Here is a 27,042-nt window from a genome sequence, read left to right on the forward strand (position 1 = left end):
ATCTCTGACAGTATTAGCACTTGACTCCATGTCTTTAATAGAGAGATTGATTTTTTTAATTTAAAAATTATATTAAATTTGTTTTAATAATACAGAAATGCCACCGAGTTTTATTTAACGGGTTTACGGTTTGGGACTCTGTTTGAATGTCTGTGCCTCCCTCTCAGCTCCGGGAATTGTCTGGAAGAATAAACCCAGACAGGGGGTAGGTAGAACTTTTAGCTCTCAGCCGGCAGCAGCAGCGTGTGATGGGGACGAGCAGGAATGCCGGAACCGGGGCTGCCCGTCCCGGGTTTCATCTTGCCCCGGGGCATCGGGCGTTCGTCAGCGCGCTCCTAATGAGGGTCCTTCGCGGGGCGCTGGGTTCGGGCGAAGGCAAAGGGCCAGCGGCACGTGGCGGGTGAGGGGAACCGGGCCCCGGCGCCGCTCTGCGCCGGGCCGTGCAGGCCTGGCCCGGGAACCGCGCCTCGGCCGGGGCGGCCCGAGCAGGGCACTGACGGGGTGCGCGGAGACGAGCCCCGCGGCAGCAGGAACGACCCCGCCGGAGCCGCCTGCTTCCCGCGGCCGCAGCGGGCTGGGCCTGAGGGGCGGGGCCGGCTCCGCCGCAGCCAACCGGGGCGCGGGGCGGGGCGCGGGGCCCCCACTGGCGGCGGCGGCGCGGCGCTGTTTGGATTCAAACCCGCTATAAAGGCGCTGCCGGGGCAGGGCCGCGCTGTGCCGGTCCGCGACCCGCGCGATGGCGAACCTGTCGCAGTGGCTGGAGGAGGGCGCCGGGCGCTGGCCGCCGCGGCCGCCCGGGCCGTACAGCGAGGCGCAGCGGCTGGCGCTGGAGGAGCTGGTGGCGGGCGGCCCCGAGGCGCTGCGCGCCTTCCTGCGGCGGGAGCAGCTGCCGCCGTTCCTCTCGGAGCCCGAGGTGCAGGCGATCGCGCGGGGCGCGCTGCCGCCCGCCGCGGCCCCGGAGCCGGCGGCCGAGCCCTTCGCCGGCGCCTCCCTCGACGCCTCCTCGCTCACCTACTTCCCCGAGCGCTCGGACCTGGAGCCGCCGGCGCTGGAGCTGGGCTGGCCGGGCTTCGCCAGCGGCGCCTTCCGCGGGCTCACGCGGGTGGAGGCGCACTTCCAGCCCGGCTGCGGGGACAGCATCTACGGCTGCAAGGAGGCGGTGCGGCGGCAGATCCGTTCCGCACGGCAGGTCAGTGCGGGCTCGGCTCCGCCTGGGGCCCTGCTCCAGCGGGGCTGCGAACCGGGACGGGCATCGGCGACGGCATCGACGTGCGTCCTCTTCGGAAGCCACTCGGCGAGGCCAAGCGGCTTTAGAACCCCCGTCGGGCAAAGAACGCTTCGTTAGAAGCAGCTCTGCTGTGGAGCCAGGCTGAGAGAGCTGGGCTGGGGCAGCCTGGAGAAGAGAAGGCTCCTGAAGGGGAGACCTTAGAGCAGCTCCAGTGCCTAAAGGGGCTCCAGGAAACCTGGAGAGGGGCTTTGGACAAGGGCCTGTAGGGGCAGGCCAAGGGGAATGGCTTTAACCTGCCAGAGGGGAGATTGAGATGAGCTCTTAGGCAGAAGCTCTTCCCTGTGAGGGTGCTGAGGCGCTGGCACAGGGTGCCCAGAGAAGCTGTGGCTGCCCCATCCCTGGCAGTGTTCAAGGCCAGGTTGGACACAGGGGCTTGGAGCAACCTGCTCTAGTGGAAGGTGTCCCTGCCTGTGGTAACAGGTTGGAACTGGGTGAGTTTAAGGCCCCTTCCAACCCAGACCACTGTGGGATTCTGTGACAGTCTTATAAATACACGAGTGGTACTCATTCCTCCATGTGTGTTGATGTGCTACACTCATGATATCTTGCTATCCCCATTATTGTCGCTCCAGAGGTGTTGGACCAAGTGTTCCCTGTCCCCAGTACCATGTGCAGATCCCCTGCTGCTCTTCATGGCCAAACCACCCACCGCTTACACGCTGATCTTGCTCTTGTTCATGGTGGAAGGTTTCCTTTTCTGAGTTCCTTACCAATGTGCTATGCAAGACAGATTTGCTTGCAAAAACTTCCTGCTGTTCCTAAAAGGATATGACAAAAAAAGGCCTTTCATAAAAGAAGTTTACTAAGAGATAACCCTATGATTATATCTTCTTTCTTCACCTCATTGACTGTTCCTAAGTAATGTGCAGAGCTGCTCTTAGCAGGATTCCCCTCCTACAGGAGTGGATGGTTTTGATCAGGTACAGAGTATGGCTTAAAGGTTATGCAGCGTACTGACTTTTAACTGTTCTCTGTAACTCATAACATTACCTGAGTTTATAGCCTCCAACTGTAATCCCCAGGAGGGAACCACCCTTCTCGTGAGCAGCCATTCAATGGGCTTAGCTAAAATTTAAATGTACAGCTTCCTCTTCAGTGGGCAGGTGAAGCGAGCCCTGCTCTGTGTAACGTGTGCGCACAAAGCACACCCTGAACAGCAGCTGAGCTTAGTCCCAGCCCTCTTCTGAGCGCAGGAGCTTAGGGTGTGTATGAGGATGACATGAACGATGGGCTTCTCGCCAGAAACGTTCACAGAGGAAGCGCTGTTCTCAAGGGATCGCTATCAGGTGGACGGGACTGGTCTGGTGACTCAGGAAATTCCATGAAAATACCTGTTTATCCAAAAAGCTGTACTCGTTTGTAATGTTCTTGCTTGTAGCATCCTGCCAAATGCCTTCTCTCACACCAAGCCAAAAGCCAGGGGAACCGTTCCTGCCGCTGCTGTGCATCTGTCTGTTCCAGGGAGCCTTTTTGTGGACACAGAATGGAGAGAAATTTTGGCTATCAGATGCAGTGTGATATTGCTCAGTCATGTCTGAATTCTTCGAGTTAATTTGAGGAATGGGAAAACCTCAGATGCTGTACGGTTTCTTCTCAGCTCACTCTAATGCAGTTAGTTGAAGTGATTAAAGGGGACCCTGTTGCTATCTTGCCTTTGCTATCCTGAATGGATGAGTGTAGAGAAAAGGGTTTTCTCTCCCTCCTCTAAATGTAACTGTACTTTTGCACATTTTGAGTAGAAGTGTATTTCTTTTCAGCTGCTGATTCTGGGATTAGAATCTAAGTATATTGTTAATTGAATAGTCATTTGAAGGCACCAGTGCTTCCAAGGGGTTTAGTGTAAATTTTTCTGGTTTCAGGGGTTATTTTCTTACTCATCTGTTTTTTTCTTCGTCTTCCTTGGCACTTAGACAAGTAGTTGGGTGGAGAAAGCCATGGGAGAGATGTAAGAAGTACAAGCATAAACTAATACCAACATGCCTGTGTACGTTATGCCCAAGAACTCATCCACATGGAGCCAACCCCTTAAGGAGCAGAGCACAGGTGGGAATGCAAAGCTTAGCCAGTTCTTGTGGGAAGTGTCTCCTCTGAGCACAGGCAATACCACACACAGAGCAGCTGTGTTGCGAGCAGGCACACCTTGTGCAAACGCCTTATTGATCTGACGAGGGCAGGCGCTGGGTACCAGCAATGGTTGTGTCATCATGGTCCCTGATGCTGCTCTGACAGAAAGAGAATAGAGAAGTCATGAAACCAAATCCTTTGTGTCCCCACAGCGATGTGTGTTCCTGATTTTGAAGGGTGAGAATTCTAGAATCAAACCAGTGTGCGATCTGGCTCTGAATTATCTAGAGAGGTGGTTCATAAACACAGGACTGTCATCTTGTCTTTGGCCTGTTGAAAGAAAATCTCCCCATCTTAGGACTTGCCTCTTGTAAAGAACAGTTGAGTGAGTGGAAGGATTTCTTGTGAAGGTGTGCAGTGGAAACCTGGAACACGCCTGGTAAGAGCCTGGAAACTGTGTGTTCAGTTTATATGTTGTCACAGAAATAGCTTATGTCTTGGTAGCTTATTTAGGGACAGCATTCCCTTCCTATCAAATAGAGGAATCAGCCAGGGGTTGTGAGATGCTCAGCAGTGGCAGTGAGGAGGCGAGACGAGCTAACTCTCCTGCAGGCAGTGGCTCCCTGTAGCAGGTATGTCACACTGGGAGAACAGGAGATGGAGGTGGTTGGTCTGGAATTCCATTCTGCTGTGATGGCTTCCCCAGTGTCACCCAAAGGCCAGATTAGAGGAGATTCTTGTATGAAATCAGGATGTGAAAATGTACAAAAGCTGCAGCAGAAGCAAGGAAAACCCTCTTCAGACTTACACTTTTCTATCCAGGGACAAGGAATTTACAGAAACATTGTGGGAACATAGAAATCTTTTACAGGTTGCCAGCGCCTGCACAGCAGGACAAAGAAATGTGCATCTGGCCTCAATGGTGGGAGCAGAAGATGGCTGGGGGAGGCAACGATCTGGCCTTGTGTAAAGCAAAGCCCTTGAACAAATGCTGTCACTTCTCTTGCAGGTGATTGCCCTTGTGATGGATGCCTTCACAGATACTGATATCTTCAGTGACCTTCAGGATGCCTATAACAACCGCAAAGTCCCTGTCTACATCCTTCTTGACCAGGGCTTTCTACCCCATTTCTTGGAAATGTGCAAGAATTTGGGAGTGTGTCCCAAGCAGGAAAGTGTAAGTACTGACTGTGGGTGCCTGGGAGTAGTTTGGTTTTATATTTTGTGGTACAGTTTATGGTTATGGATGTCAAAGTTACGCTTCTGTAAACCAGCAGGCTCCCTTGAAAGAGTACAGCCTCCTGTGTGTTTGGTAACTGGTGTAAAAGGGGATTTTCTGACATGTTTCTCGGCTCCTGAAGATCAAAGCTCAGTATCGCATGGTTTCAGTACAGTCTAATCCAACATGTGAAAGTGCTCACAAACTCAGCGAAAACCGTGCAGAAAAGGCACATGTTCCTTCGCTATGCTCCCTGTGTGCAGGAGCTGCAGCTGTGCCCTGCGCTGGGTCAGGTGTGCACTGTGATCCACATCCTGAGGGAGCAACTGATTTTGCAAGATGTAAGTAGCTTTATTCTTTGGCTCAAGGAACTGCTTGCTAAGGAAGCAGAAACACGGCTCAAGGGCGGTATAGCTCTGGTAACGTCTTGTTTCTTTCCTAATACGTAGTTTCTTTCTTTTGAAAGGGTTTGGATGATGTGACCCAGGTGATTTATTAATTCCTCTGAATAGAGGCTGACATGACTGTTACAGCATGGCTTGGAATGGCTTATGTTCACTCCAGTGAGAGCTTCTCTGGATGGGGAACACTTCTAGTCTCCTGGGCAGTAATGAATCAGAACTGTTCTCTCCACAGACTCTCCTAATCTAACAGAAATTTAACAAATAACACGTGCAGACAGTGTGAGGAAGTTCATTTCATTCCCATCTTCTGTAGTGTGCGTAGCTGCTTTTAGGTAGAATTGGTAATCAAAACTTTTTGGAAGTTCACTTAGATCTGATAATACTTTTTCCCTTTTCTGAAACAGCTGCTGAGAGTTCGAACCCTCACAGGGAGCACGTACTACCTGAGATCAGGTGCCAAAATTGTTGGGAAAGCCCACGAGAAGTTCATGTTGATTGATGGCATTAGAGTGACAACAGGCTCCTACAGGCAAGTATTGGGGTCTGATGGTGCTGGTGAAGCTACAGAAAGGGGGAGTTCTGCAAGAAGGACGTATGACCTTTGCTGTTTGCCTGGTATTAATGAAAGCCAATGGCAAGTGGACTGGCTGAGTCCAGGTGGGGCTCATGCACCTGGAAACAGCTTTGGAAAACTGTTTTGCACAACTTGTTGCTAGCAAATCACTTGGCCATGGCTAAATAGAGCTTTTCCTGAAAAAGAGAGAATGAACAGTCTGTCAACTTTATACCCTTCTTTGTGCACAGCACTTCTAAGCTAAGTCTTGCTATCTGTAACTGTATGTGTTGAAATGCACTGGAGGTTAACTGTGGCTCTTGTTTTTTTTCCGATAGTTTCACATGGTCCGATGGGAAGCTGAACAGCAGTAACTTGCTGCTATTGTCAGGGCAAGTGGTTGAACACTTTGACCTCCAGTTCAGGATTCTTTATGCCCAGTCAATGCCCATCAGCTCTAAGTGTCTGTCCAGCTGCAGGAACAGTGGGATATTTGATCACCTGGTGAGCAGAATAGAGTCCTCTAAAGAATACACTGTGGAAGGCAACTTGAGAGCAGAATTTGCCAGATTGTCTAGTACTCCTAAGAAACTATTGAAAGAACCAGATCAGGCTGAAGATAGTTCTGGAGAAAACTCTTGTAACCTGGGGCATTCTTGCCTCTCTGAAGGGGAGTGGTTCAGCAATCAAGTGGCCATTGTGGAATGGAGAAGCACATCAACTCAAACTGGCCCATGGGAAGAGAAGCCAGCTGTGACTGTGTGTAATGCTGCCACGCAGACCTATTTTGTGACAGCAGAAACTGGCACGCAGGCATCAGTCACTGCTAGAATGATGGGCACTCAGACTTCAGTCTTGTTGAAGACTGCAGTGACACAGACAAGGGAAGATGAGTACACAGAAACACCCCTGCTTCACAGAAAGTTGTCAAAAGAAGGATCTTCTCTGTCTGGAAAGGCTGTATCAAGTTCTAGTCTATGGTCATTGTCTTCATCCTCATCCCAGTGCTCTCTTGCCAGCTCTACTGGCTCTGTATCTTCTCTCCGGTCCTTTGAATATCCTTTTGGTCACAGGGCAGAGTATTTCCAAAAGCTGCACAAGGAGAGGCAGTTCCACTACTCCTCTATCAGGTCGAAGCTGAGCCACATGGTACATATCCTGTCCCGGAAGGGACATGAGCCTGAAAGCTACATGTCCCAGTACACAGGAAGGTGCCACCTGAAACAGAGGCGTGACATCAGTGCCAGCCTGCGCAGCCTCCGGGACCTTTCCCTCTATTCTCTGAATAAACGATGACTACACTGAATGCAGAACACACATTCTCAAACTGCAGTCACTCCGTTCCTGCTGATTATCCCACTGCCTTCCAGGACTTTTCCTTTTTTTAATACACGTGTACATCACCCTCCAGCACTTTGTTTTATACTATGCAGTTTAAGCAATAAGAAGAAGAGGTGGTTATTTATAGGGTGACTACTTATATGGTGACTACTTATATGGTAACACTCTTATATGTGTTAGTGGTGAAGGTTCATTTTAATTCTGGATGTATAACATGCAAAGTAAACTGATTACTGCTTTCTAGGATTGGTAACGCTCTGGCTTTATGTACATTTGGGAAAACTCGAGTCAGACAGGTCCTGCTCGAAGGCAGATCCAGTGACGTCAATGTATACTTTTTTTTTTTTTTTTTTTTTTTTTTTTTAAATGGCTTTTTTTCCTACTTTATCTTTGGCATGAGGGGAAACAACCTTTATAAAGAGCCATAAAGCTGATTTTATTCTGACTTCAGCAATATATACATTACTCTTCCATTAAAGTTGTGAAAGGGTCTAATGGAGCTGCTGCAGGTTCTTATCTTCAACAGTATCCTTTGCCCATTGCTCAAACCTTCGGAAATGGGCTGAGCTAATTTAGCTCTTCAGTTTGATCATCCCCTCATGCTTTTGTGTAGATACATATATACGCACACACTTTTGTGTATATATATGTGTGTGTGTATATACATATACACACACATCCTCAGAAGAGCATCACTTTAAAACCAGGATGGGAAAATAGCAAGTTAGCACTCCATTATAGCTGTACCCATTTTAGAGACAGTAAAACATGTAAACGCTTCCAGTATTTGGAACTAAAAGCTGGATCTATTGGACCTGTACCACTACTGAGGGGAAGGTGTAGCTGAAGTATTGGGTTTTGTGCTTGTGCGCAGAGCTGAGATGGTATCTGGAGTTTGTATCTTGCTGCTCCACACCTGGTTGACTTCTCTTTTGGAATGACTTCAAGGATCTTTGTTTCTTGTGCAACTTCTTACACAGAGTTAAGACTTTCAGTCCTAGCACTGTAAAATGAGCTTCCAGCTCTGGCTCAGTCTAGGAACATCTGAGCCATTTTGCTTCTATGAAGAGACCTGTACAAAATGTAGAGATGAGCCAATTGCTGAGGGCACATGACAAACCCCTGTTTAAAAGCAAACTGATGTGCACTACACAATGTTATGGGCTATGTTTGGTAATGTTGTACAAGTGTGAAAGTGAGAAAAAAACCACCCCCAAACCCACCTTTGTTCTTTAAACTGTCCTACCTGAAATATCCTGTTTTCTGCTCTGCTTATCCTTTCTCCTCTACTAACTTGGTTTAAGGAGCTGCAGTACCACTCTAGTTTTTCAATATATTCTATTTTCAGTACTAAACGCATCCTAGGTTAAGCTGCTTTGCAGGGACGTGACATGGCTCTGCGAGCAGCAGTCTGTGTGTGTGCGCTTGCCGGATTAGTCGTCTGAGCAGTGCGGAGGGTCTCTGACACCTGACCTGTGCTGTTCCCCTTTGGCCCTGCATGTGAATGGCCAACCGGACTGTTCTGCCAAGTCAAACCAGAGTCTGGGTTGTGTATTTTCCTATTTATCCACACACGTGTCCAGTAGATGGCACATTTCAGCTGTTGTCTTTAATATTCCCATAAACAGCAAAGAATTGGGGAATATGCAGAAAAATATCCAAAACACAAACAGGCTGCAAGTGCAGTGTAGAGAGCAATGCTTTTTTCTACTAACTTAGGCGTTCCTAGCTCTGAAATCATATAGATACGCATGTAGCATAAAGAGGCTTAGCTACTTTTATTGCTTGGATTTCAAAGCAGCCACTCCTTCTGTGAGGAAGGAAGCAGATGTACAGAGGGGTGCAGGTTCAGGCAGAAAAGCTCTGTCTGTGCTTAAAGAGGTAAGAAACTGGTTCCACGAGCTGGAACACGGGGAGTGAAGTGAGTAGCAGAAAGGGAGCTGAGATACACTGTCAAAGCCAATTTCGAGTGCCTGTGCTCAGCAGTGCTTCAATGTATGTAAAATCAACTTACGTGCTATGTACCTTTATTACACTGAGCAGCTGTTACGGTGCTCTCACAAGAACAAGAACCAGTTTACAAATAAACTCATTTTGCCGTGGGGTTTTTCACCTGATCGCTGCAGAGCTTTGTTTTCTGTTTGGTGTTTTGGACCCAGATGTCTCTCCAGCACGTCCCTGTGCTTGGAGCTCGCCGGCTACCCCGGGCTCGCAGAGCGGGCTGTGCTGGGGCGCCTGCCGGGGGCGGGGCTTGGCCGTCCTAAACCTTAGGAGCAGCCCTTTGATCACAGAGGCAGCAGCGCCAGGGCTGTACTTCCTCTCTCCGCTTAATGCGAGGTTTGAGTGTTTGCGGATGCTTCTTCCCTGGGCGGCTGACCACAGCCGCCTCCGCCACCCGCGGCTTTCCAGCGGCCGGGCCGGGCGGAGCGGAGGCTGCTCGTCCGCCAGCTGCTGCGGCGGGGCCGGGCGGGAGGCGGGGAAGAGCCACAGAGCGTGGGGCCCGCCCGCGGAGCCGCTATAAAAGCGCTGCCGGGGCAGGGCCGCGCTGTGCCGGTCCGCGACCCGCGCGATGGCGAACCCGTCGCAGTGGCTGGAGGAGGGCGCCGGGCGCTGGCCGCCGCGGCCGCCCGGGCCATACAGCGAGGCGCAGCGGCTGGCGCTGGAGGAGCTGGTGGCGGGCGGCCCCGAGGCGCTGCGCGCCTTCCTGCGGCGGGAGCAGCTGCCGCCGTTCCTCTCGGAGCCCGAGGTGCAGGCGATCGCGCGGGGCGCGCTGCCGCCCGCCGCGGCCCCGGAGCCGGCGGCCGAGCCCTTCGCCGGCGCCTCCCTCGACGCCTCCTCGCTCACCTACTTCCCCGAGCGCTCGGACCTGGAGCCGCCGGCGCTGGAGCTGGGCTGGCCGGGCTTCGCCAGCGGCGCCTTCCGCGGGCTCACGCGGGTGGAGGCGCACTTCCAGCCCGGCTGCGGGGACAGCATCTACGGCTGCAAGGAGGCGGTGCGGCGGCAGATCCGCTCCGCACGGCAGGTCAGTGCGGGCTCGGCTCCGGCTGGGGCCCTGCTCCAGCGGGGCTGCGAACCGGGACGGGCATCGGCGACGGCATCGACGTGCGTCCTCTTCGGGAGCCACTCGGCGAGGCCAAGCGGCTTTAGAACCCCCGTCGGGCAAAGAACGCTTCGTTAGAAGCAGCTCTGCTGTGGAGCCAGGCTGAGAGAGCTGGGCTGGGGCAGCCTGGAGAAGAGAAGGCTCCTGAAGGGGAGACCTTAGAGCATCTCCAGTGCCTAAAGGGGCTCCAGGAAACGTGGAGAGGGGCTTTGGACAAGGGCCTGTAGGGACAGCACAAGGGGAATGGCTTTAACCTGCCAGAGGGGAGACTGAGATGAGCTCTGAGGCAGAAGCTCTTCCCTGTGAGGGTGCTGAGGCGCTGGCACAGGGTGCCCAGAGAAGCTGTGGCTGCCCCATCCCTGGCAGTGTTCAAGGCCAGGTTGGACACAGGGGCTTGGAGCAACCTGCTCTAGTGGAAGGTGTCCCTGCCCGTGGCAGGAGGTTGGAGCTGGATGAGCTTTAAGGTCCCTTCAGCCCAAACCATTCCATGATTCTATGATTCTTTTCAAGCTTTTCCCCCACACTGATGAAAACACAGCTTATGAAGCTCATTCAGGGAGTTGGCACCTGTGAGTGACAGGTTCCTGGCTCTGTTAATCAGTTGTTGCTTCCACATCCTGTTGTGGGTACAAGCAAACCTTGGCGATCAGTCCATGTGTTTCATTGGTAGTTTGGGTTTTTCTTATACTGTTTCTTTTCATGCTTGACAAGTTTGATAGACTCTGGAGAGCATATGCTTTAGAAATCAGCTCATCTTTTTCTTCTGGCAGTGCTTTTGAGGAAAAGACATCTGTTCCTGGGGAAAAAAACCCTCTTGCTGAGGAATCAGAGACCAAATTTGTCTTGCACAGAAGTAGACCCCTGGTTTTCCCATATGTCAGGGTGAAGAAGAAACCTGACCAATGCACTTATTTTTTCCACTGTTCTGGTTCTTCTGAGGTATTCCAGCACCCCAAATGTCTCCACATTGAACTCTGTGCTCCTGTTACACCCAAGTTATTGATGTAGGTGAAGAAGACTGACAGCAAAATGTCTTTCTTTTTTCTCATGCAAAATACTTGTTTATGAGCTCACTTAAGTTTTTGGAGAGGTGTCAGTTCTCTCTCTGCCTTTGTAGGTCTTGGCAGTGCTCTGGAGGTGTGGGGAAAGGAGCAAATGCTCAGTTTTCTGTAATTTTTCCTGGAAGGCGAAGTTATGCAGTAAGAAAGGGAAGGCTTTAGGATGACCTTAATTAAAACCCATGAGCAACTGACTAAATGCAGGAGCTATGATTGCTGCTAATTAGTGATGAACTCTCTTTTTTAAAGAGAGAAAAGGTGTCTTTCCACAATAGGCTTTCAGGGTAGATTGTCCATAACTATGGAACCAAAAAAGATACAAATCCTGGCAAAAGAAGCTTCAGTGTCCACTGTTGAAATTACAGGATGATCTTAAGGTCCTTTTCAACCCAAACCATTCTGTGATTCTATGATAAACGAGTCAAGCGACAACAAAATTGGGGCAAAGAATCTTTAACAACAATTTCTGCCCATAAACTCAGTTTCTTTTTCCCTGATTTGTATAGCACAGGACCATAGTGAAGGCGATGTATATTTTATCTCCTGTACCTCAGTGTACTATACTCGGTAACCGCCTTTACTAAAACATCCTTCTCTTCGCAGAACTTTATTGTAATCAGTTTTTTCCTTTCTATTACATGTCTGTTAAACATTCCAAGAGTCCTGTGAACAACAAAAGGATCACAGAATTCTGTCCCATGTTCCATAACCACCAGGAAAAAAAAGAAGGGGGGAGAGGGAGATAGGGGATATTTAATTTGAAGGTTAAATTCCTCACATGCCGTCTCCCTTGGGGTGCTGTGGAACCAGCCTAATGATTTCTTCTGAAACTTGTTGCAGATGATTGCCCTGGTGATGGATTCCTTCACAGATACCGATATCTTCAAAGACCTCTTGGAAGCTTGTAGCCAGCGGCAAGTTAAAGCCTATATCCTTCTAGATCAGTCTTCATTTTCCCACTTTCTAAAAATGTGCAAGGATCTGGGAGTTGACCTTGAAAAGGAAAAGGTGAGCCTTGTCATATTCATGGGACAGACTTGATCCTCTTGTGGCTGTGATCTTTGAGCTATCACAAGAAGAAACAACTGTTGTTTCTGCTGCCACAACTTAAAATTGGGTTTATGTAGCTCTAGCTCTTTCTTGGAAGCTTTAACCATAAGAAGCAAATGAACAGAGAAACTGAAATCTTTGTAAGTGGATGTTATGTGTGCTTTCTGAGCACAAATGCTAATTGAATACTAAAGGCGATGCAGGAGGAATGTCCAGTTCCTAAAGCATGAGTGGAGATGGTCAGGCTCGCTGAGACTTTGCGGGCTGGTGGAGAAGCAGGTTCTCAGGACTCTGTGGAACTTGGGTCCCTCCGAGGTTAGGTGGCAGGAGTTTTTACAGTCATATTCTGCACAATTAGTTTATGGGTTTGCCCCTTAATGCCACCTCTTTGCCTACTAAAACTAGACAAAATTATCATTTGGTTCCTAGAGGGTGGATCTCATGCCATTGTGCAGCAGCCTTTGCTAGTTCATCGGTGATCATTGTTGTGTGTTACTCCTTTAAACACAATCATTGACCTTTGAAATCCACATGATACCGTATCTTTAACAGTTGATGAGAATTCGAAATATCACGGGGAACACATACTACACGAGGTCGGGTGCCAAAATTGTTGGAAAAGTCCGTGAGAAGTTCATGTTAATCGATGGCATTAGAGTGACAACAGGCTCCTACAGGCAAGTGCCAATTTCTTTATGTTGCTTCACATGATTTCTTTATATGGAAAGGAAAATGAGCCATGTTGCAAAACTGCTTTCCTCGTCAGAGTAAATGTGTAATGTTTGTCCTAAAAAGTGCACACTGCCTATCGTTTGGATTATAGGAATTATTTAACTTAATATGATGAAAGAGAATTTTCAGTTAATATTTTGCTTGCTATTTATTTTGAATTAACTCAAAATTTTCTCATCCTTCCTTTGCTAGTTTCACGTGGACAGATGGGAAGCTGAACAGCAGTAACATTTTGATCCTGTCAGGCCCCGCAGTTGCACACTTTGACCTGGAATTTCGGATTCTTTATGCACGGTCAAAGCCTATCAACCTCAAAGAGTTAGCCAGCTGCAGGAAGAATAAGGTGTTGGACCAGGTGGTCAGTATAACAGTGGCTTCCAGAGACTTGACCAGGGAAAACTTCCTGAGAATGGAGTTTTTGTATCTTAGAGCATTTGTAGGGAATCTCAAAAGGAAGCGAAGCTGGCTGCATGCCTCAAGGGAGGCTGTCTACGTGTCAAATAATGCAATGCATGTCTCTCCTCCACTGACTAAGAGGAATGGTTCCCTAGTTATGAGGCCACACTGGATCATAGAGAGATGAATTGCATGTTCACTCGAAGCGAGAAGCAGAACCTCAGGAGCCACGTCCAGTTGTCCATGTCCAGTGCTGTCTCACAGAATGTTTGTGAGAGCAGCTGGGAAACAAACCTTGAACTGAGAGAAGTGATACTGTCATTGTGGGTTCACTCACAGACCACTATAATGCAGATCAACACATACAGTTAGGGTATTGTCTTCAGCTCAGATGTGCTTTTAGAAAAAAAACAAAACCCCTCTTAACACTTGGAAAGCCATTACTGACTTCTAGGACCTGTCTTCTGTCGGATTGTCATTTTTCATTTTTCAGCTATTCTTACATGTATTCAGCTGATGGGTTACCAGCGGCTTAGCTCAGTAACTCAAATCTTTTTTTAAAGTAATTTAGGTTTGGGAAATATGTTGCTTAAAAGTCTTCCAGAGATGAATAGCAGGACTGCTGCACGGCTCTGAACTGAGTCTTGTGTGGCATGAACTCACTATGAATGTTTTTATGACACAGAACTGGAGTAACCATAACCTAGAAACTAGTAGATCAGTATGATGCTACTAGTCCTCAAATGTTACGTTTTCTTTCTGCAAAGCTGTGCTGCCTGGCAGGATGAGGTAACATCAGGCGAAGAAGGGTTTTGATTGAATTTGAAATGACCTTAATTATAAGAATGCTTGGGTTGCTGGACATACATAATCCTGCAATAAATACCTATCTAAATAGACAAACATTTTTACAAAAAAACCCCAAACCTTTTCATAACACCTAGAAAGCCATTATTGACTTCTAGTCAATATCTAGTCTATTTAAGTAAATATTTAGATGAATTTAGATAAAATCAATCAATAAATATCTAAAATACTATCCCTTGTGTGCAAGGGATAGCATTCCTAAGAACCTGTTTGCAGCAGAGCCAAATGAGATCATTTTCCTGGCATTAATATATATATATTCAGGTTGCTACTGCTGTCTGATCTTATGGGAAAAGTTGAGTAGATCTGAAATTTGTGAAGCTGCTGCTACTTCTCAAAAGCCTGACTTCAACCAGAGATGCAATGATGTAAAAATCAGAAATTGAACCATTTATTCTTAAAGTTTTATGCAAGTTTGATTTTTTTTTTTTTTTTTTTGTCCCCCCAATCCCTCCATTTGTAGAGAAAAACAAAAACCCCAAATGAATAGGCTGTGTGTATGCTCCCAGGCAGCTGTGCATGCAGGCACTGAAGTGCCAGCAGCCTGCCAGTGCAGAAACTCGTTAGTCCAGCTGTGGCAGCTGTAGCAAAAGCAAAGGCACACCATTCCTCAGGTTGTTCTTGAGGCTCTTGCTACTGCAAAAACCTCAGGTGTATCCTTACATAAGTGTCGTGTGGGTTCTGGGCTTCAAAGGGGAAGGTTAAAACGTTGCTGGGGCATTTCGCGTGCATCTCTGCTAAATCTCACCAGGATAACATTAAACTGGACATGCGGAGCTTACAAAAATGTTTTTTTGGACCATTTGGACTGCAATGATGTACTAGTTAGGATATGACTAATCTGTGCCCCTTTTCTTCTTCTTTTTCTTACGCTCATGGAAATGTAATAGTTCTGACTCTCCTAATTTGTAAATGTTCAACAGTTCATAGTTCAACAGTCTTAGCTTTTATCCAGATGTAAAGAAGTTTGAAATACATGTGTTTTTATTCTTACCTGTATTTTTCACAAACCAAACCCATACAGTGTTGTACTCTATGCACAATATTGTTTGTGCAATCCTGTTTTCACAATAATTATCTGTATGTTTTCTCAACTATAAGGTTTTAACTTTGTTATTCATCTCATGATTTAACAGGTAACTCTTCCCATGTGCCGTTAGTAGGACTTTTTCTCAACAGTTGCTTAATATCTTGATGATACAAAATACTGTGGTAATAGTTGTGTTTATTTTTGATAGAGTGGACTTAATCTGAAAAATACATAGCAATGTATAGCTAGAATTTTAAGAATGTCTTTAATTCTAACTGCATAACCTCTTTTTCAAGTGGTACCTAAACTTGACATAAAAAGTGGCCATGGAGGTACAGTGTTGAGAAGTGCGGTTTTGTGTAATCCACAACTGCACCGCTACTGTGTCCAGTCATTCATGAAGAAGGAGAATGATTAATAAGTATGTAAAATGTGATTATTTTCCATAAGCATTAATTTTGACAGCATTACTAAACTTATTGGAAGCTGTTTCTTTTTTTTTTTTTTTTTTTTCCTGCAGCCTATACTTAATTAACTCTAAATCTACATTAAATTTGATTCACTAACAACTGTCATGGGCTGTAATGAGCCAGTGGTAGGGCACCACTGGAGCTATTAATATGACTGTAATTGTTTTCATTCTAGTCCTTCAGCTTCCTGGTGTAGAGTGCCACAGCTGTGGTGCACATAGTGTGGAGGCATCCTTCATGTGGAGCAGGGAAGCCATTAGTTTTACTTAATTAACAAGACAAGGACTTTCTGGAGGCAGTCTTTCAGTCCTGTTAAATCCTAGCTTCTCCCCCAGGTTATACTTTCCAGTAGTGTCTGGAGGGCTTGGCTCAGGCTTGCCCTGGGCCTGCAGTATCTGTGTTTTACTGTTTTCCTCCGGGCTTGGAGGGGAAGGGTGGTCCTCAGCAACATCACTTCTGTGTGTGGAACTACTAGCATGGCACTTACACATGGTGCTACAAATCTGGAGCCCTTCTTGCCATTAATACAGGGAAATGCCCAAAGCTTCAGCATTTCATGGTTTCCCCATCACATGCAGGGTTGGGATCTGACGGGGCCCTTCGCCTGCCTGCAGACAGCCGGGGCGGCGTACTGCTCTCCTGCTGCACCAGCGGCGCTGCCCCCGGAGCCGGCTTTCACATCCCGGCTGCATCCAGAGGAGCGTGAGCAGCGGGTCGTGGAGGTGATCCCGCCCTTCTGCTCTGCTCGTGTGAGACCCCCCTTGCAGCACTGTGTGCGGTTCTGGTCTTCTCAGCATCAGGAGGACATGGAGCTGTTGGAGCAAGGCCAGAGGAGGCCACGAGGATGATCAGGGCCTGGAGCTCCTCCCGTATGGAGACAGGCTGAGAAAGTTGGGGTTCTTCAGCCTGGAGAAGAGAAGCTGCATGGAGACCTCAGAGCAGCTTCCAGTGTCTGAAGGGGGCTACAAGGATGCTGGAGAGGGACTTTCATCAGGGGCTGTAGCGACAGGACAGGGGGTGATGGGTTTAAACTTAGGGGAGTTCAGGTTGGAGATGAGGCAGAAGCTCTTCCCTGTGAGGGTGCTGAGGCGCTGGCACAGACTTTTCCCAGAGAAGCTGTGGCTGCCCCATCCCTGGCAGTGTTCAAGGCTAGGTTGGACACAGGGGCTTGTGGAAGGTGCCCCTGCCTGTGACAGGGGTTGGAGCTGGATGAGCTTTAAGGTCCCTCCAACCCAAACCATTCCGGGATCCTGTCATTGGCTGCGCAGGCCCCGGCACCGCCTCTGGCCGTGGACAGGCCCCCGGGGCGTGCCCTCTCGGTCACCATGGCAACGCACGGCGCGTCACGTAGGCCCCGCCCCGCCGCGTCCGGTTGCCCTCTCACCCCAAGATGGCGGCGTCCGTGGGACCCGTGAAGTTTTGGAAGCCGGGTGAGGGGCCGTGGCGGGGCTGCGCGGGCCGGCTCCCCACGGCGGGCTCTCCCCGGCGGGCTCCCCACGGCGGGCTCTCCCCGGCGGGCTCTCCCCGGCGGCCCGAGCCGCGGCGCTGCCCCGGCGGCCGGCGGCGTCTGGCGTTCTCACGGAGTTTAGACGCCGAGGGCAGCGGAGAGCCGTGCTGCCTCCGCCGCCGAGGCTGGAGGGCGGCGCGGTCTCTGTGGCTCCAGCCGGGCGCTGCCGGTACCGGGGGTGGCGGGATGGAGCCCCGCTTCAGCCTGGTGGGGTGGATGGCTCGGTGGGGGTGCTGCCCTCGGGGGTTCGGGGAGGCGCGCGGGGGAACCCCAGGGAGTTTAACAAAGGCAGGTGCGAGGTCCTGCCCCGAGCGGGAGTTGCCACACGCAGGGAGAGCCCCTGGGCGGGAAGGAGCGCGGGTTCTGGGGGCTGTGAGCCCTGGCAGCAAAGCAGGTCGCCGGCATCCCGTGCTGGGCGAGGAAGAGCATTGGGCTGACGGGGGTGATCCCTCCCCTCAGCACTGGCTGATCCGTGAGCTCCCCAGCACCGGGACATGGACTTACTGAAGGGGGTCCACAAAGTGAAGGGCCATGAGTATGGTTGAGAGATTGGAGCATGTGATGTGATGGGGGATGCTGAGAGACTTGCAGCTGGGGACTGTGCAGCTTGTAGGGGTCTCAGGAGGATCTTTTCAATGTATATGAGTACCTCATGGGGGAATGTAAAGAAGATGGAGCCAGACTGTTATTGGTAGTGCCTACTGACAGCACAGGAGGCAACGGGCACAAGCTGAAATATGATAAAATCAGGTTAAGCACAGGAAGAACCTTTTCTGCTGTGCGGGTGGTCAGGCTCTGGAACAAGCAGTCAGGCAGGTTGTGGGGTCTCCATCCCACTGACTGAGGACCTGAGCAGCCCCCTGTAAATGACCTTGTGGTCAGGGGGGTGTTGGTCTAGAAGGTCTCCAGAGGTCCCTGCCAGCCTCTGCTGTGCTGTGGCTCTGTGATCATTCCCCTGGGGTCTGGGCAGTTCGGTACCTTCCCATTCGCTTACCCCAAGGGGAGCTTGGTGGGTCTGAGTTTGGCGCGCATTAAAACATTGAGCACTGCGTTGTGGTATGCTGTGGCTTGCAAAGCTGTTTCAGAGTCAAGGTTAGTTTAGTAAACAGCTTCTTAATCATTTGACTATTATAGTAATATGTTGTAGATACAACATGTATATGTATAGCAATACGCTGGCAATAGTGTATTAAAAAAAAACCCCATATAAAATGCTGTGAAAGCAAATCGGTAGGTGATGAGCAGCAATGTTCATTAATTCTGCTGATTTGTCAAGATCCAGATATCCAAGTTCCTGATTCTGAACTTCACCTGTACAGCTCCTAGGAAGTAAATTAACTATCCCAACTGAAACCAGGACACCTGGGGAGTGTATAGTTACTGGAATCATTGCTAATCACTCTTCTAATTCAATCAGTTTGCTATAAAACTTGAATAAAGACTAACTGTTTTTAAACAGTGGGGAAAATAGGAAAAGCCCAAACAAGCAAATCCTATGAAACATGGGAATCTTCTCTTTGCCCTCAGACTTTCCCAGTTGAATCTGTAGCTAGAGATGATACATTCTGTTATTGACGTGAAGTTTTGTTTCTAGTTCACTTGCATGATTCAGCATTTTTGATTGTCAGTAGTTTTATGGTAACCTGCCACAGGAATAAATTAAGTTTAATTTACTGAGGTAAATTCAGATATGAAGCAACTGGTATATCTCGTAAGTGGGCAAGGCTGAATGTTTATATGGTTGTTATTAGTTAAGGGAAGTTCTGTTACCTGAACCATGAATGGCTGGTTTAAAATTCATGGACATACTTCTGGGAAGCGTATTGAAGTTGTATCTGAACTGTTGCACAGAAAAAGAAGAAAGTTCCCAAGATCTTGCTGTATATTTTTCCTATGTGGTTTTTCCCTCAATTATCATCTTTTTAAAATCCAGATACTTATTCACATTAGATTTCTATTTAACCAGCAGGAGGCACAGATTTCATCTGAAAGAATTTGTTTACTGTAGTTAATATTTTGGTTGTTTTCATAGGAAAGTTAGGCTTTTGATATATGCTGCCACCCATGATTCCTACTCATCAGGAACATATTTATTTCAGTTGTATTGTGACACACTAGGGACAAGTGTATTCTTCCAGTTAAAACTGACTTATGTCATCTAGGCACGGAAGGTCCTGGTGTCAGTATCTCAGAGGAGAGACAGAGTCCTGCTGAGAGCAGTGGCGTAACTGTCATCTATAATCCTTATGCTTCCCTTTCTGTTGAGCAACAAAGACAAAAGCTGCCAATTTTTAAGGTAAAGAATTTCTTTCGGGTATATTAAATCTGTTGTATGATGTCTGTCTCATGTCTTTTTTATGAAAGAGCAATATAGAATCACTTTACAATATAAAATAATAATTTTATGACCTTGATTTCTTTATTTATTGGAATTGATTGTCCTGGTTGACAACTGTTACTGACAGTTTTACAGGCTTTGTTGATTTGTGTTATTTACTGTATGTTCTGTATGTCTTTTATGGATTTCTAAAGGACTGTTTGGCTTTTGGCAGTAAATCCGCATAAAATGAATTTATTGTCTCTGCCTGATATGTAAATATTGTCATTAATTATTTTCTTATTTTTGTACACATCCACTCTTGATACCTGAATGTCATCTTCTCTTTCAGCTAAGAAATCACATCCTTTATCTAGTGGAGAACTATCAAACTCTGGTGCTTGTTGGGGAAACAGGTTGTGGGAAATCAACCCAGATTCCACAAGTAAGTGTCTGTTTAACTTTGTAAAATCAGGTATTCCCTTGGGGGATTTTACATGAAGCGTTAAAGCAGCAACCCAGAACTGCACTGTGAGAAGGGAAGTCCCCTGTGCTTGTGTGTGTGACCAAGAGGAGAGAAATAGAAGAAGCTGGTTTATCTGTAATGTAAAACCTTCTTCCACTACAGGAAAGGATCATATACAACACATAAGTTTATTCTGGTACAAATAGTAGTCACTGTGCTACAGTAGGTGTTGATTATCAGTATCATGTTTAAAATTTTGTTGAAAATATGTCTTTAAGAAGGAAAATAAAGTACACTTTTCTTAGGAGCTTTTCTGTGGAGATTTTTGGAATGTTGTGTTTTTCATGGGTTTGCAAAATGTTCTCATTTGTGAAGGGAATGAAGAAAGTCTGAGAATGTTTCAAAGTTGGTTCTTGAGTCTAACTTGGAAAATTGCAGGCTAACAATGAATGTCATCTGCATCAGTATGACTGCAGGGCTTGTGCTGCTTAGCTTTTTTTCTTAAAGGGGTTATAAAATAAAGGAGATAAAAATGAAGAAGTTAGTTAAAAAATATTTAAGACTGAAAGAACTGGTCTTAGGTGCTTTCTGAAAGCATATGTGTTTAGGAGGTTTTTCTAATATTACTGTGTACTGTTTTACTTTTAATGGTGAGATTAATAATGCACAAAATCTCTTAAGTAACTGATTTGCCCGAGGACGTGCATCAGATGGTGTCAGAACCAGCAAAAAGCACATAGTGTGGAGAACTAACACCTCACTGCAGTCACAGCATGACCAGTTCATTTCTTACCCTCAATATTTGTTTGCAGTACCTAGCAGAAGCTGGCTGGACAGCCGAAGGAAGAGTTGTTGGAGTGACACAGCCTCGTCGGGTTGCTGCTGTTTCAGTGAGTTTCTCCATGTCCTTATTCCCAGTTTAATGTCATTATAACCTTCAGTTTATTAGCAGGAATGGTGCTGGCATGTGCTCCTGAATGAATAGATGTTTCCTTCCTCACAGAATTGCTGGTACTATATGCTGAATTCAACTAGATTAGTAGGTCTTGCCAAAAATTCCAAGTCCAGAATTGCAGATGTAGAAGCTTTGAAATAAAATTGGGTGGAATCAGCAGAACTGTGTATGAAAGCTAGAGCTGTGCAGGGCTGAGCTGTGATTGATTCTGGACTAGAACTGTGTGTGACCCTTAACTTTTTCACAAAGTAAAGTAGTGATGTAAATCTGTCTCCAGTAATGTAGCCATTGGAAGAAAGGAGGTTGTGTACCTCTTTCTAGCAATTCACACCAAAGTTTTTTTGAATCTCTTTTCTCTATTATTTTTTGGTTGTAGGTTTTTGTTTGTATGTTTGTTCTGTTTTGTTTTTTCCTTGTACGACTGTCACAGAAAAGAAACAACAATTTTATTGTGAGAACTCTTTTACTATATAAATAGATATATATGTCTTTTCCTATATAGACATATATACATAAGATGTCTAGGAAAGCATAATGTCAGCTAGATGTACTAGGAGAAGAAGAAGAGGGGATGCTGAGGGCAACAACTTGTACTCTCTAGTAATAAAGAATAAGTATAAAAAAAAAAGTCTGTACAGAAAACATCCAGTGCTCCTTGTTTTCATAACTGCTGCCAAACACTGACTTGGTGGGCTGAAGTTTCTGCTGCAGCATTCCTTTTACAGAAAACTGTGGTGCAATTTTGTAACCCTCATTTTGCTTGCTCTTTATAATGTATTAAACTGTACCTGCAGCAAATCAGCTTATGCCTCCGATGAAAGTGTAGTAGACTGAGCAGCTGTACAGCTTTGCCCTTTCATCTCATCCAGTATTCTTTGATCATATCCGACATGGAGAGGGAAACAGCAGTGATCTGCATCTTGTGCTTTGGGCAGTCTGCCTGCAGTGTCCTCCCTTTTCTCCTTCACAGGATATCCAGCTGACAGTGCATGGTTCTACAGGAGATGTTGTGTATGCTGCAATGTTTTCTCACAACAAACTTAGTTCTCTTTTCCCTTTCGTGTCTTAGCAAATTATATTTAAGCCTAAAATAAAAAGATTACTTAATTAGAGCTTAGTATATAGACACAGTAGGATTTTCTTTTGAAATGTTGTTGCAAACTGCATGGACTGTATGGCTCTTGCAGGGAGATGAGAGATATGGTTGATGATTGCTTTGTCTTGAATTGAAAGTGATCTTTTATTTTAATAGGCGTGCTTATCTGCTTTCTCATCTAGAGTATGGGGGGAGCATCAGAAGTAAAGACAAGTTGTTGCAGAGGCATAAGGCACAGTTCAGAAATTCCTGAACTTCTGCTTGGATTACCCAGACTGACAATTATCCTGAATGCTTGGGCTGAAAGTGACTGAGTGATAAGTTTCTAAGTGAAATCATGAATTCACTGCCTGTGGGTATGGTTTAGAATGTCTCAAATGCCTGAAAGTAGCTTGATCTTGGAATTCTACTAGGACTAATGTATGTATTGTGGAGTTTTATTGTACCTTTACCTATTAAATGTCTTTATAGCTTGCTGAAACCATGGCCTGATAATACCTAATATTCTGTAGAATAAGTCTAAATAACTCAAAAGATTTTTAGCTAAAGGAGCTATTGGCCTAAAACTGGTCCAGGGTAGTACTGTCGCTTCTTTTTATTATTCTGCCAGTTCTCTGTCTGTTTTCTGCATAGAAGATTCTGTATTACTAAAAGTACAGTAGCATCTTTGTTTAAAAAAAAAATAAAATAAAAGAAGCTTGAGTATGTTGAGGGGCAGATCAGCTTACCTGATAACTTCTTTCTGCATGCCAAATACCTGTGTTCATTCCCTTTTTGCATGCTGACTCTGTTCTTAAATTGCATTCCCACAACTGCTGGTGGGTGGTCCTTTCTCAGCATTGTGACTGCTGGAGTAGCTGCCTTTGTAGGTCTGTCAGAGTGCTTATCACAGAAAGGTACCTCTGTAGCTTTCCTGATTAGAAGCAGCGTAAAACATTTACTAAGTTACACTGAAATATTTTAAAGCATTTACCAATTGTGTGTTCAGTATGTACTGTTTATGTCAAACAGAATTTTGTGTTAGAATGAGAACAAATAACTCTTTGGAAACATCAGCTCTATTTCTTCTTTTGATGCCAATTCTCTACAAAATAATGATACAGTGAAGAAATGTGCTGTGAGCTGTCTATTATTTGTGAGAATCTCTTTTCTCAGATTGCAGGCAGAGTTGCTGATGAAAGAGGTGCAGTGCTGGGGCATGAAGTTGGATATTGTATTCGGTTTGATGACTGCACGGATCCACAGGCTACAAGAATTAAGGTGAAACATGAACAATGTGTGGTTACTCTGAAAGGGTTAGCTGAAACTCTCCAAGTACTTTTACAAAATTAATGAGAACCTTATGATGCCCAGTAAAGAGAATCCATTGCAGTTTTCAAGGTGGGTACCCCGAAAGTGTGCTTGAAAAGGCTGTGGCTATCCAAACCTTACTAAAGCGTGTACGTGTTCTTTTCTGCTAGACTGACAGCTACCATTGTGAAATTAAAGGGGATTTTCAAGGGAGGTGTGACCAGATGTTGGTACAGTGCTAGTGTGACCTGAGGCATCACTCGAAGTCATAGGGAAAGGCTGCAGTGAATCACAGCTGAAGTATCCCCACCACCCTAAAAATAGATTTTGGTTAAAAGCGCAGATAAAGCATGAGATGAGGAGGCAAACTGAGTGCAATGTGATGAGGATTCAGTAGTAAGCTTTGCAGCTGTTCTTCAGTGCTGTGAGCAGTATTAATGTTGCTTGTGTTGGTATAGATGAGAGTTTGCTGATGCTGGAACAGCAGTAATGATGAATGAGACAATTTGCTTAGATTTTTGATTTCTGAGGCTAGTAGCTCTTTTAAAAGTGAAAGAACTGGAGATGCTTGTTCCTTAAATGCAGCTGAAATCTTCAGGTTATTTTGGGTTTTGGGTTTGGTTGGGTTTTTTTGAGCATGATGATTAATCATTTGGAGTTGGAAATCTGGAGATTTTTACCTTGCACACCAGTTCTTGCCTAGTTCAAGGCCACATTTGGAATCCCAGGTCAAACTATTGATGACTACATAAAGCTGGTTGGGTTTCCATGGCCTAGTAGGAAGCAGTAAATTTAAATGTTGCATTTTGTTGGAATGTTAAGGTTTGTGTTCTGGTCAGATATTAAGTGGTCTACTTTGAGACCTTTTGAGAGGGTCAATATTGCATTGACATGCAGGATGCTATTGCTAGAGCTGATTTAGCTATGTTACAGACAACAGTGAAGAAACTTCTATTGCCACATTCCAGTGCTGCCAACCTGTTATTTTTATTTATTTTTTTTCAATACAAAAATAACTTAAATACTGATTAGAAACCAGTCAGTCTGATCATCCCTGGGTTAGCATTCAGAAATACATTGACTTCCCTAGCTGCAAATTGATCAATTTAATAGATCGTGAGAAATTTAAAGGCAAGGAAAAATTCAGGCAAAAGCCTAGAAAATAATTGTCCTGGGTTCAGCTGTAACAGTTATTTTTCTCCTTCTTAGTAGCTGGTGCAGTGCTGTGGTTTTGACTTTAGTCTGAGAACAACGCTGATAACACACCGGTGTTTTAGTTGTTGCTCAGTAGTGCTTAACTCTGATGAAAGACTTTTCAGTCTCATGCTCTGCCAGGGAGGAGAGGAAGCCGTGAGGAAGCAGAGACAGGACACCTGACCCAAGCTGGCCAAAGGGGTATTCCATCCCACAGCACGTCATGCCCAGGATAGAAACTGGGGGAAGTTACCCGGAAGGCCCAGATCACTGCTCGGGTCAGGCTGGGTATCGGTTGGCGGGTGGTGAGCAATTGTATTGGGCATCACTTGTGTTTATTGTTTTTTTTTTCCCTTTCCCCTTTTAGTTTCATATTCTCTCCCCTTGTTTTTTCCCTTATCACTATTATTTTTAGTGGTAGTAGTTTTGTATTATACTTTAGTTATTGGACTGTTCTTATCTCAACCCGTGGGATTTACATTCTTTCAATTCTCCTCCTCATCTCTCCAGGAGGGAGGAGGGAACAAAAGGGGAGTGGGCGCGTGGCCGTGTGGTTCTGAGTTACCAGCTGGGCTTAAACCATGACAATAATCTATAAAAATCACATGGCTAATTAACACTACTTGGTGGTTTTTGTTCACATTTTTCTTTGCATTCACTTTTAGTTTCTAACTGATGGTATGCTGGTGAGGGAGATGATGGCTGATCCTTTATTAACAAGATACAGGTAAGGAACCATGGAATGAATGGTTGCTGAAGTGTAATTTGATAAACAACTGAACTTTTTTTAGGCTGAGATATGGTTATTATAAATTAAATACCAAAAGAGGTGAAAATTATTTTAGGAGTTTGACTTCTTGATGTTGTAAAGACTGTTAGAAAATCAGTTGATGACTGCAACACCAAACTCAGCAAGATTTGGTGCTGTGGTTTTGGAACAAAAGCTAAATGGGCTTCATCGCGTCTGAATAGTTTAATTTACTAGTTTTAAATTAACTTTCCTTTCTGATGCTAATCAAATAAAAGACTAAAAAGTCACCAACAAGCCCAGGCATATTCCAGTATGCAGACAAGCCATGCAGTACAGTAAAGCCAGACCCGTTTTTTCTACTCTTTTCCAAATCTAGCCTGAATAAAGAACAGCATGTATGGGTCACATGTTGTTATCTACATTTTTCTCCCTACTTCGCTCTGTGCTTTTTTTAACTTCCACAGTTTTCTAAGCGAATGTGCACAGTAATAATCCAGCAGCAGATCTCAAATAATGGTATTTCTAGAAGATGGGAAGACACTGATTCTAGTCTCAATCATCAAACCATTTCTGAAATCTTATCTTTCTGCTTTATTCATAGTGCCATCATGCTGGATGAAGCCCATGAAAGGACTCTTTATACAGATATTGCCATTGGCTTACTAAGAAAGGTTATTTAATTTAATGTTCTCTGTAACCATTTTCATTTTCATCCTTTTTGTTAAACCTCTGATCCTGATGGCTGATTAGCAAATCCATTTGAGAGAGGGTGGTTTCTGATCCCTCATTATCCTACAGCCCGTTGTACATGCCCAACTATTTACTGTAGACATCTGTCATTCAGGATCCTCATGTTTCCTCCCCCTGATGCTGAAATGTCTCCTTATTAGCAAAAAGGTGGTCTTCATTCTGCTGCTGCTGATCATGTGAAGTGATCTGATAGGGAGTTATTGTTGACTTTCAACCTAGTGAAGATCTGACTCCCACCAGAAATTAAGAGTAAACAATAATGATTACAGACTGAGTGCCCTTAAAACGAATATGTAAACCTCCAGTCATCAGGCTGTTAGATCTATGGAGTGATGAGCGTGCTTCAGTTCCTCAGCTGTTTTGTGTTGTCAAAGTGTTTTTAAAGAGAAGTTACTGGTAATCTGAATGCTCTAAGACTTGGTTTTAGCCTTATATCTCAGAAAATAGTTTTTACTCTGGATGTTCTTGGTCTCTATCCTAGGTTCAGAAGAAGCGTGGGGATCTTCGACTGATTGTGTCTTCAGCCACCTTGGATGCAGAGGTATAGCTCCAATATGGTTTGAAATGAAGTTACCTTAACTGGCAACTCCACTTCTATATATATATCTCTTTATCCTCTGTGGGGCTTGCTTCTTGTGAGGCGTTACTGCTGTTTGAGTGGTGGAGAGGAAAGAATGCAGGAAAAATAATCTGCTGTAGTTAGGTTGCTGCGTTTGGTTTTCATTTTGCATTAGCAAACTTTTTTGGAAGTGAATTTAAATAGGAATCTGCTTTTCATATATTGATGTCTCTTTTTTTCTTCCCTCCCCCCCCCACTTGGTATTGGTGTATGAAAAGATGTTCACTTGGCTTAATCTAGTCTAGTAAGAGACATTGGTTTAGCTCTGTTTTGCTGATGGCAATAATTTGAGACAACCATAGGCTAGTAAAAATAAGTGATAAATGAGTAGATTCAATGTGAGTGAGATCCTGCTAGTTCCCTTGATTGACTTGTGGCCTGTGGAAGCTTATGTAACTTACTAAAAATGTTGTTAATTTAATTTTGAGTAGGAACAGAAAAAATGCTCTCCTAGGTCAGAGCAGTGTTTCTTCCAGCCTGGTGTTCTGTCTGGAGCAGCAGCAACAGTAGGAGATGCTGGTTAGG

General features: G+C 45.8%; 3 protein-coding genes across 4 annotated transcripts in view; all 3 read left to right on the forward strand.

Moving 5' to 3' along the window:
- The first annotated feature begins 721 nt into the window (after positions 1–721).
- Positions 722–8,986, forward strand: LOC115615317 (protein FAM83D-A-like). Its single transcript, XM_030503366.1, has 4 exons — positions 722–1,189; positions 4,362–4,529; positions 5,380–5,504; positions 5,867–8,986. Exons 1-4 carry the CDS (start codon positions 737–739, stop codon positions 6,822–6,824), a joined length of 1,704 nt encoding a protein of 567 aa, XP_030359226.1. The 5' UTR covers positions 722–736; the 3' UTR covers positions 6,825–8,986.
- A 369-nt stretch (positions 8,987–9,355) lies between these two features.
- LOC115615296 (protein FAM83D-B-like) lies at positions 9,356–15,613 on the forward strand. Its single transcript, XM_030503324.1, has 4 exons — positions 9,356–9,891; positions 11,868–12,035; positions 12,630–12,754; positions 13,002–15,613. Exons 1-4 carry the CDS (start codon positions 9,439–9,441, stop codon positions 13,390–13,392), a joined length of 1,137 nt encoding a protein of 378 aa, XP_030359184.1. The 5' UTR covers positions 9,356–9,438; the 3' UTR covers positions 13,393–15,613.
- Positions 15,614–16,924: 1,311 nt separating this feature from the next.
- Positions 16,925–27,042, forward strand: part of DHX35 (DEAH-box helicase 35) — a 29,909-nt gene continuing 19,791 nt past the window's right edge. For both annotated transcript variants that reach the window (XM_030503325.1, XM_030503326.1), the window contains exons 1-8: positions 16,925–17,002; positions 19,242–19,375; positions 19,749–19,841; positions 20,675–20,752; positions 23,069–23,173; positions 25,063–25,124; positions 25,750–25,819; positions 26,380–26,439. In XM_030503325.1, the coding sequence (XP_030359185.1) occupies positions 16,963–17,002; positions 19,242–19,375; positions 19,749–19,841; positions 20,675–20,752; positions 23,069–23,173; positions 25,063–25,124; positions 25,750–25,819; positions 26,380–26,439 (642 nt within the window). In that variant the 5' untranslated portion in view covers positions 16,925–16,962. The remainder of the gene's footprint in view (positions 17,003–19,241; positions 19,376–19,748; positions 19,842–20,674; positions 20,753–23,068; positions 23,174–25,062; positions 25,125–25,749; positions 25,820–26,379; positions 26,440–27,042) is intronic.

Source organism: Strigops habroptila, chromosome 13 (assembly GCF_004027225.2).
Source record: "Strigops habroptila isolate Jane chromosome 13, bStrHab1.2.pri, whole genome shotgun sequence".
Classification (NCBI taxonomy): domain Eukaryota; kingdom Metazoa; phylum Chordata; class Aves; order Psittaciformes; family Psittacidae; genus Strigops; species Strigops habroptila.